The following is a 10,169-nucleotide window of genomic DNA, read 5'->3' on the forward strand; positions in this document are numbered from 1 at the left end:
TAAGGTTTTATCTCACTGTTGTTTATTAATCAATAGGAATCTCATTAAATAATTAAAACAACAGAGAACTATATTTTGGCAAAATGTCATGATCATCAGGATATTTAACTTTTTTTCATATAAACCTTTTTTGATAAGATACTTCACCTTGAAATTTTAATCATTACTAAAATGACTAGGGTAATTTTCTTTTACAATTCCCTTTGCGATAAAAAAAAAGAAAAATTAGAAAAAGTCTTGAATATTGAAAATTCCTGAAAATGGAAAATGTTTAACAATAAAAATAAATTCAAAATTTTTTACATAAACAATTTTATACACACTTTAAAGGAAAAAAAAATTAAATGTTCAAAGTCTTTAACATTGAATATTGTCAATTTTCAATATTTAATCTTCAAAAAAAAGTTTAACTTCGTTTTGTCTGTAAATTACTTTCTGAAAAAACAAAGTATTGAATATTTAAGATTACTGAAGATTCTGAATAGTTACTCACTCACCATCTATATCGCTTTATTTACATTTACCTTACATTGAGGCATTTGGCAGATGCTCTTATCCAGAGCGACTTCCTTTTTTTTTTTTTTGTCTCATTACACATCTGAGCAGTTGAGGGTTAAGGGCCTTGCTCAAGGGCCCAACAGGGACAACTTGGTGGTTGTGGGGTTTGAAACTGGGATCTTCCGAACCGTAGTCCAATAGCTTAACCACTGAGCTACCCCCATGAGCTTTATTCTCTATACAGGGTCATGGGGTACCTGTAGCTGACCCCCGGGGACTTAGGGCATGAGGCATGAGGCATGAGGCTGTGTACACCCTGAACAGGGGGCCAATGAGGCATGAGGCATGAGGCATGAGGCTGTGTACACCCTGAACAGGGGGCCAATGAGGCATGAGGCATGAGGCATGAGGCTGTGTACACCCTGAACAGGGGGCCAATGAGGCATGAGGCATGAGGCATGAGGCTGTGTACACCCTGAACAGGGGGCCAATGAGGCATGAGGCATGAGGCTGTGTACACCCTGAACAGGGGGCCAATGAGGCATGAGGCATGAGGCTGTGTACACCCTGAACAGGGGGCCAATCCATTATGGGCATGCACACACACACACACAATTTGTAAATGTCGATTAGCCTAATCTGCATGTTTTTTGGACTGTAGGAGGAAACTAGAGTAACTGAAGGAAACCCACCAAGCATGGGGAAAACATGCAAACTCCATGCACACAGAGGCGGGGAATCGAAACCAGACCCTGGAGGTGCAAGGCGACAGTGCTAACCACTAAGCCACTTTGAATAGTTACATTTAAATTCCTTTTTTACAATGTTATTGTTTGGCCTTGAATGGATGCTGTCAACAAAGCAAAAGTAAGTTGTAAAAAATTCTATGAAATGCTAAAATTCCCATAAATATTTCTTTATAAAGTCTTAATCTTTTTGTATTATTTTTAGAATTGGTAATGAGGGAAATTGAATAACATTTTAAAAACATTTTGACAAGAGAGCTCAGACGCTCAGACCAACACCACATGATGTATTACATCTACAGCATATCTTAAAAAAAACTTACATCAATCAAAAAGTGATGTTTTTTTTTTGACAAGGTAAATAAAACCTTTAGTCCTGAGATCATAAACTGACTGAACTGACAACCATAAACAAACATAGTGTTAATTTCAAGAAAGCATGTGGAAATTCTATTCACTCTCCTAAGCAGTTCAAATGATCGATAATGACCAGAATTAAAATAATAATACAAGTAATAATAAAATATTCCCACAAACCCTTATACACTGAATCACATAAAACCCCTTCACTTAAGGGGACAGCAGATAACAGACAGGTTTCACAGCTTCTCTATTAAACTGACCTTCCTTTTTGCATATTTATAGTATATTATGTTGTATATTATGTGAACTGCCTGCTGTTACCATATTTCCCTTTGGGATTAATAAAGTACTCTATCTATCTCTCTAGTAGCTCAATGCAATAAATAAACCCCTTAATAGTCACTGGTTTATAACAAAATAAGCTGTGAATGAAGTGCAATTTTTAATAAATTGTTCTTGGTCCTCCACTACATTCAAATGATTCAATTGTCTCTTTTTGGTAAACTCGTGTTTTTTCCTGTAGGGTCACCCGAGACGGACAGCTCGAACCTGTAGTGATATGCGAAAGGTCGCAGGTGATAAGTGTAGTACTCCAGCTCGTACATCCTCACAGGTGGGATGTAGTGAAAGCTGATGGCATAATCTGAACAGCATTGCGGTCCCTGTTTAAACACACACACACACCATCATAATTATGGTTAATTATTAACACTTTCCTGTATTTTAATTTCATTGCACCTACTGTAAGGAAAAGAAAATGAACAATACACATCTTACAATATACCAGATTTTCCCACTGGTTTTGTATTCTAAGTAAGAAACCTATCACACCTTTAGTAAACATTTGCACATAAAAACGTACCCTTATGTACGTTACTATCTTGTTTACTTGCTATAGAAACATGTGCACTCTGTCAGCTTCATAACATTATATATATATATACACATGCTTTTACAGACTTCATCAGTGAAGAATAAAAGTTCTGTACAGAACACCATAACAGTGCGATTCTCTTTCGCAAATGATTTTTGGAACCTGTACTCACTTGTTTTATCATATAGTAACTGTAGCCCCAGGTCTGTTTCCCGGAGGCGGGAGGGAGCAGGTCGTGTTCTGGCGGGAAGGGATTAAATGTTTCTCTCAACTTCTCATCTCTCGAATCGGCGGCTTCGACCTTCATGGTCTCCATGCAACTCCCCAAGGCTGCGTCTTCCACCGGGCTTGTGTGCGTGCACTGTCCTGAGCTGAAACCTTGAACGAACCTGGTATAATTACCAAAGAGATTAAAAATTATGAGCTGTAAAGCAATTATCTAAAGTTTTGGTAAACAAAAGGTTTGGAGTTTAACCTCTTGAGAGCCTCTCTGCTTAGGACATAGCCAGCTCCGCCGCTCATATACCCCTGCTTCACTAACACCCTGAACTTGTGCCCCAGGTAAATGGGCTTGTTAGTGTCATATCTACTCAGGAGAAGCCTCAGGTTCTCCGGCACCAAGAACGTATCATCATCGGTTTTGACGAACCAGTCGGCAGAGTCAAGGTGGTGAGTGTGGATGTATTCGAAGGCTCGGATGGTTTTCCAGTAGAGGTTGTCTCTGCCCTCAGACACATTCAGTCCAACGGTTGGGAAGTCACTGGTGCTCGAGCTCATGTAGAGCACCATGTTGCAGCGTTTGGCCCAGGTAGCTCGGACATGTTTGGCTTTCTTCTCCAAATTTTGGGGGGCAGTCATGACCCAGCACAAGAGGCGCACCTTCGAGCTCAGCTGCTTCGCTACCTCATCTGGAAAGTGTATCCAAAGCGATCTATTAAAACCGAACTGGAAAAAAAAAATGATGTAACATAAAATGTGACATTTACATACCTGATTTATTGTTAGAGCGCTTCTGGACCTCAATTGGAAGCTGATGTTGAAACGTTCTAACTGTTTGCGGTGCCACAGTTAGTTCAATGTTTAACTTCATGTACATGTAAACCATAATAAAACCAATGCACCCTCCACAGATTAAAGCTTTCAGATTTTGCTTCATCCTGAGGATGAAACATACTTTTTTAAATGAAACTCAAAAAACTTAAAAGATGAACACGTAAAGGCAAACCATATCTCTTTAAAAATAAAAAGCTTCTAAATACAACACGTTAACTAAAGAGGAAACATAACAATTAAAAAAAATTGCTTAAGGAGCAAACATAACCATGAAAAATTAAAAATATAATCCTGTAAAAAAGTAAACATAACCTTTAAATAAGACATTACCTTTTTAAATGAGCATGCACTGTTCTAAAAAGGAAATATAACATTTTAAACAGAAACTTTTATCTTTTAAGAAGTAAACATAACATTCTAAAGACAAAACATTACCCTCTAGAAAAAAAGACATAACCTTTTAAAAGAAAACACTGTCTTCGAAAGTGGAAAGATAATATGAAAAGTATCCTTGTACACAATGTCTTTCAATAAACAAAATGTAAATTTTTTAAAGAGGAAATGATCTCTACTAAAGATAAAACAACTGTTAAAGGGTGAAGCAGAACTACCGGATCCTAACAGATAAATGTAAATTTTCTAACAAGTTAAGAAAAAAGTGATAATGTTCGTGAGAGACAACATCACATTAATTACCTAAGAAAACACAGGCTTCTCCTTCCCTGGTGTAATGAAATAAACTCCTAACCGCCAATGTGCCTGATATCAAAGAGCTTCTGTTTTCTCCACGGAATAATTTTAGGTCATTAGAAGAGGTAGACACACCTCTGAGTGCAAATATTGTCTCAGGGAAGCGTGATAAAAATCTGTCAGGTAATTTAAAGGTGGATTTTTTTTAAAGGCCACACAGCTGTCTGTAAAGAGATGTTCTAGTGTACACAGACTAGTAATTTGATAACATTTTGTCAACAGCCTGTAGTACGTCCATAGCTGACTATTTTTAGGGCCCAAGCACTATAGGATATACTAAGGACTAATATACTAAGGATTTTTTTCCCACCATTTTGGGCTTTTTGGGTGTCTTAACATGCTCAAAAACTCAGCAATGAGAATGCCTTAGAGCCTGGGCACACAGGTGTGGCTCATTGGCTCTCACACAAGATTTTGCTGCATAGCTTATATACACTTACACATATGCAGACTAGACCTGGTAGACATTTAGAGCTCATTAAGCCTAACATCTTTCGCCTTGCATGTCATGGGCTCAATACAACAGGAAGTCAGTTATTTTGGGTCGTTACACACCCCATTCAATTTTGTTATACTTTTCCCTAGGGAATTTATATGATTGGTAGAGGGATTTTTGATTTCTCAAATGGATCAGCCATGACAATGCCTTAAACTTATGCTGAAAAGTTGCTAATAACTTTGTATAACAATATATTGAGTGACATCACTTGATTCCAAAATACTCGTAAATCAAAGCAAATTGTCCCATAGGAAATAATGGAAATTCAAATTATTCGTTCCACAGCCCAAAAAATTTAATACATAAAAATAATTAACAAAACAGAATGTCCGGTTGTGCACGCAGGCTCTGTCTGTGTGCGTTGTGTGTGTGCGTTATGTGTGCGCGTGCGTAATTTGACACTGTGCCAGTTCACAAACTCTCTCTCTCACCTTTAGTGTGTGTGTGTGTTTGTGTGAGGGGGGTGCTTTACACACACAAACACACACACACACAAACACACACACACACAAAATAAAATATGTTTAACGCACACACACGTGGTCACACTGTTATAGTAAACAGTACACGCGTGCATGGATGTTGATTATACCAGTAAGAGACGAGCACTTAGACCCAGCAGGGAAGACGATTTAACCACAATTATGCAGCACAAGAGAGAGAAAAAACGTTGGCTCAGTTGTGATCATGTCACACCTGGGCGTCAAAACAAGAAGCGCAGGCGTGATACATGATACTCAGTGCTCATAAACCAAGACTTGCTTGTTTTCAAAGTCAAAATTTATAAAAAAAAAAAAAATCTTTGCTCGTCTTGCGGAACACTCACAATCTGAGGTTTTACTGTAAAGCAATTTAGTGAACACAGCTGAGATTCATTTGAATGCATTTTGTGGAGGTGTACAGGGGTGATATATGTTTTGTATATGAATTTAAAGTTTTGCTCATGCACAGAAATTTAGGTTGATTTGGGAAAAACTTCCTCACATATAGAGAGTTATTCATCATCAGTGAATAATTGGCCCATATCCTTTTTCCAAAACTTTTTTTTAGAGGATTCAAAGGTGAAGAGGATTCTACCCTGTCTCACTTCAGATTGAATAAAATGACGTAGCTGAAGAAATTAGAAAACAAATATGTTTAAGGAAGTTGATAATCCATACTTAATGTCCCAAAAGATTTGACAACATTAACTGTAAATAAGCTGGCTAAATTAAAAACCTTTTTCCACCCAGGTCTGTAGGCCATTAGTAACAAATAAAACAGGGAGATCAGGGTATAAAATGAATGTAGATCGCATGATTTAATTCCTGGAGAGTTGGAGATATTTTCTGACATCTTCCCAAGACAAAAGATAATTAAATAACAGAAAATTTTCAACTACTGTCCGGATCTCCTTAAAATTATTAATGAATGGAAGAAATTTTGTGTTCTTGGGGCACATGCAAAGGATTCCACATTGACCCACAAGGTGTCTGTATCATTTAAAAACCATTTAAGCATTTATTTGATCTGAGCAGCCCAATAATAAAGCTGCATGTTGGGCAAAGATCCGCCTCCACGGGTTTTTAAATATTCCATAAAACTTACTAATGGCTGCAGTCAGACCCTTAAAATGTATGATTTAAATAACAGGGTATACACTGTAATAAATAAAGTAAACGGGGAAGAACATTCATTTTAATTGTGGCAATTAACTTCCAAAAAAAAAAAAAAAGATTATTAAAGTGGTCCCCCTATTCATATCCTGCTTAAGTTTTGTCATTAAGGGTGAATAGTTCTTAGAGAACAAATCCTTTAAATCAGGGGTTATGCATATGCCCAAATAAAGAAACCCAAAGTCAGTGATGTGAAAATTGTGGTGCATTTAAAAGCATGGCTCGGGATTTCCCTAAATTTATTTTGTATCCACTAGACTGGCTATACTGATTAATTGTCTGGCGACAGGGGGCAGCCCTGTATATGTATTATATTCAGGAGATTAAGCACGTTGTCTAAACCCTAGCCAGATTTTAAAAATTCAGATTGAAAAGTCAGTTTGAATGTCTTGGGTAGAATTCTCTCCAGACGACGAGCTGTGGCTTTGCTCAGAGTTTTTAAATCTACATGAAGTAAACTGATTGGGCGATATGAGGCAAAGTCCAATGATTTCTTTCCTTGTTTGACAATCAAGTTAATGGAGGCAGTTTTCCAGGAACCTGGAGTAAGATTGTCTTCCAAACGGTTATCAACTATAGGAGAGAGCTCGTGCCCAATTTTTTAAATAAAATTCCAGAGGAAAACCATCCAACCCTGGCGCCCTTCTTTTATTGTAAGAGGAATGTTAAGAAAAGCACAACTACACATTCATGGACATTAGTTAAATTATTTCAAGGTCACAGACAGTTGTCTAAGCTTTTCACTGCATATAGTACTGTTTACGGCTGTGTATGTGACAAATAAAATTTGAATTTGAAAAGCCTGGCCCACCTGTGAAATTAAAGGTAGCAACATCTTATCCAAGAAAATGGTAGGGTCTCGGGATACACGTTGGGAAGTGTACAGATTCTCATGAAAATCTTTAAAACTGGAGTTAATTTTAACTGGATCATATGAAATTACTCCCTCAGTAGTTTTAATAGCCTTAATGGACCTGTCAGCTTATCTGTTCACAGATGAGTTAATAGGCTAAACGATGATTACGGTAGGTTTATTCTCATACTGATAGAACCTTTGCCCATTAAATGTTATTAATTTTTGTACATATTCTGAATAGTCCAGGTTCAAAAATAAATATGATGAGTTTGGAGGCCGGGACGGCAGCTCTAGGCTCCTTGCCTGTGGTGGGCTGTTGCTTTTCTATCATGAACCCAGAATTGATGTTTTTTGTCGATTTGCACTGCCGTCTGCACACTTCTCCCCTCACTGTCAAGGCTCTGCAAAAACTTTGTTTTTGAGGTGTTCCATAGTCCCAATCTTGCTCCATCTTTTAGCTGTTTAGTTCTCTGAAAGCAACCCTACAAGCCCCCCAATGACCCTTATGAAGCATGTCGAGAACATCATGTACTTTTCTTCTCTCATACTACTACATTTCTTATGTCAAAATTTTTTTTATCTGTCTTTTCTAACAGGTAATTATAATGAATTATACAGGGAGAGGCTTGATACTTTTTGACACATCCTCATACCTTCATCAGTTCTCAAATGCTTCTGATGTTGCAGGTGGATAAATCGGTGTGGTGAAAGAATTATCTGAGACACAGAAAAAAATTCTTTCATTTTCTCCCTCTCTCTCACATACCCCGCCCACCTTCTCAAAACACTCTCTCCGCTTGTCAGTTCCATCTGCATCTCTTATCACCGTAGCCAAGGGGTTGGCAACCCGCAGCTCTATGCTGCATGTGCCTCTGCTGCGGCTCCCTGCGGTTTCGGAAAATAAATAATGTGTATTTCATTTTAATTTATTTTATTTTAAGATAATGTTGCCGATCCCTGCAGTCTTGATGCTTTCCTGTACTTCCTCATTCCACCACCACGTTTCCTCGTCTTTCATTCTTTGTCCTGATTTCATGCCAAATACCTTCCTAGCTGCCTCCATTATTACTTCTGCAGTAGGTGACCAGTCGTCCAGCATCTCTTCACCTCAAAAGTCATCCAGAAGACCACCATCTGCTGCCGTCTAGCTACACTATCCCCCGCAAGCACCTTACAGTCTCTAATCTCCCTCAGATTGCATCTCCTACACAGCAGATAGTCCACCTGAGTACATCATCCACCATTCTTACTGTATGTCAACCTGTCTCCCTTTTTCTAAGTTATCAAGAGCCCTTTCTTTTTCTTCTTCACATTTATATGATGGCCTCATTCACTTACACCGGCACCTCTTTGGACCACTTACTGAGACCTCCTACAAACAGCAATCCCAATTATCATGAACCTATAAAAATGGAATGGCCTTGTCTTTCTCAAAGCTAAAATTCAATTTTATCACAACTTTAATCACTCCCATAGTGTTTAATCACATAGTGGAGTGCGATGTGGTTGGGCAGTGGTGGCTCAAACGGTTAAGGCTGTGGGTTACTGGGTTACTGATCAGAAGGTCAGGGGGATTCAAGCCCCAGCACTGCCACGTTACCACTGTTACCTTAACCCTCTCTGTGCCAGGGATGCTGTAACCTGTAAGCTAAAGCAGAGAGTGGCCGGATAATTTTTAACTTACCCTCAAACTTAATCAGTTAGAAGTGCTTCTGATGTTGCAGGTGGAAACCGATTTGATGAAAGATTTATGAGATACGGTTTCTTAGGAAAGGAACTATATGTACTAAAGGAAACACTCACGAATGTGGTATATTTACCCCAAAAAACATGTGTAACTTGATGCCAAACATTAATAAACTAAACAAGCAACGATATAAGCATATTGTGACGCCGGGCTTACAGCCAGTGCATGCACAATAGTGAAACCTTTCCCCATAGCACTGCTTGTTGGCCCAACGTCAGCAAAATTATGGTAATCTTTTGTCAGTGATCAGATGTCAGGCCAAAGTCTAACGGCAGTGCACATGATGGGCCCAAGTTGGCATCAGTGGCTGGCCTGATGTCATTTTGTCTGTAGGTCCATTGTTGTCCTATTGGTGGGGTCAAAGTAAAGTTGGCCCAACATTGATTCAGTAGATAATGGCAAGGCGGAAAATTGAAAATTAAATTATTTTGCTTTAGCTTTGTGCAGCAGGCTCTCTCAATGATGCCTTCATGTCAGGAGGCTCATGTAAGGGGTGGTTACTAATCTAGTACATAAATACCATTGAAAGAAGTAAATCTCTCTCTCACCAATTCAACAAATACAAAAAATAAATTCTTATGTTTTCTAAAATTATAAATGTTAAATTCATTGTACTTTGTGCACAACTGTGAACATTGTCAAACAGATCACTAGATGGCACTTATTGCTATGGAGAAACAAAAAAATTGGAACTGTTGTTGAACTGAATTGAGTTCAAAGTTTTTGTTTGTTTTTCTCATCATTTTTATGGTTAAAAAGGAATATTTTGAAGAACATATTTTAATGTAGAATGCTCAAGTTATTGATGTATTTACACAGACTAGAGTCACAGTTCTCCAAACACGGTGTAATGTTGATGATGATAAAGAACATGATGGTGTGAGTGAAGATGATGGTGTAAGTACCGAGGTGAATGATGAAGATGCAGAGGCACCATATAAAAGACAGGCTTCGAGTCTACACTGAGGTCTGTCCCGGGACCCTGCGCCACTGTTCTGCTTTAGAGCGTTACAGTATATTACCAAGACTGTTCATGCTTGTGTAATCTGGTTCCCATGTTTTCTATCCGTTGATTAAACACGTTACAATACGCTACAAATTGACCTTCATGTGTATATGATCAAACCT

The 10,169-nt window shown here is 38.2% G+C and overlaps 1 protein-coding gene across 3 annotated transcripts; it reads right to left on the reverse strand.

Moving 5' to 3' along the window:
• Positions 1 to 1,069: 1,069 nt before the first annotated feature.
• Positions 1,070 to 4,318, reverse strand: c1galt1b (core 1 synthase, glycoprotein-N-acetylgalactosamine 3-beta-galactosyltransferase 1b). 3 transcript variants are annotated; one of them, XM_053487984.1, is made up of 5 exons: positions 4,231 to 4,318; positions 3,472 to 3,638; positions 2,957 to 3,389; positions 2,654 to 2,870; positions 1,070 to 2,269 (listed from the first exon to the last, which is right to left on the reverse strand). In XM_053487984.1, exons 2-5 carry the CDS (start codon positions 3,635 to 3,637, stop codon positions 2,090 to 2,092), a joined length of 996 nt encoding a protein of 331 aa, XP_053343959.1. In that variant the 5' UTR covers position 3,638; positions 4,231 to 4,318; the 3' UTR covers positions 1,070 to 2,089. The 3 variants fall into 3 exon arrangements, with proteins under 3 accessions (XP_053343959.1, XP_053343960.1, XP_053343961.1); XM_053487985.1 differs by lacking the exon at positions 4,231 to 4,318 and adding an exon at positions 3,865 to 3,889; XM_053487986.1 differs by having other exon boundaries at positions 1,071 to 2,269; positions 3,472 to 3,531; positions 4,231 to 4,310.
• Between the last annotated feature and the right edge of the window lie 5,851 nt (positions 4,319 to 10,169).

This window comes from Clarias gariepinus, chromosome 26 (assembly GCF_024256425.1).
Source record: "Clarias gariepinus isolate MV-2021 ecotype Netherlands chromosome 26, CGAR_prim_01v2, whole genome shotgun sequence".
Classification (NCBI taxonomy): Eukaryota; Metazoa; Chordata; class Actinopteri; order Siluriformes; family Clariidae; genus Clarias; species Clarias gariepinus.

Bases quoted from the DNA above. Each gene is read 5' to 3' on its own strand.
- c1galt1b (XM_053487984.1), bottom strand. From the start codon at position 3,637: ATGAAGCAAAATCTGAAAGCTTTAATCTGTGGAGGGTGCATTGGTTTT. The intron at 2,871-2,956 runs GTTAAACTCCAA...TAATTATACCAG, and splicing joins AGCAGAGAGGCTCTCAAGAG to GTTCGTTCAAGGTTTCAGCT. The intron at 2,270-2,653 runs GTGAGTACAGGT...GTGTTTAAACAG, and splicing joins GTTACTATATGATAAAACAA to GGACCGCAATGCTGTTCAGA.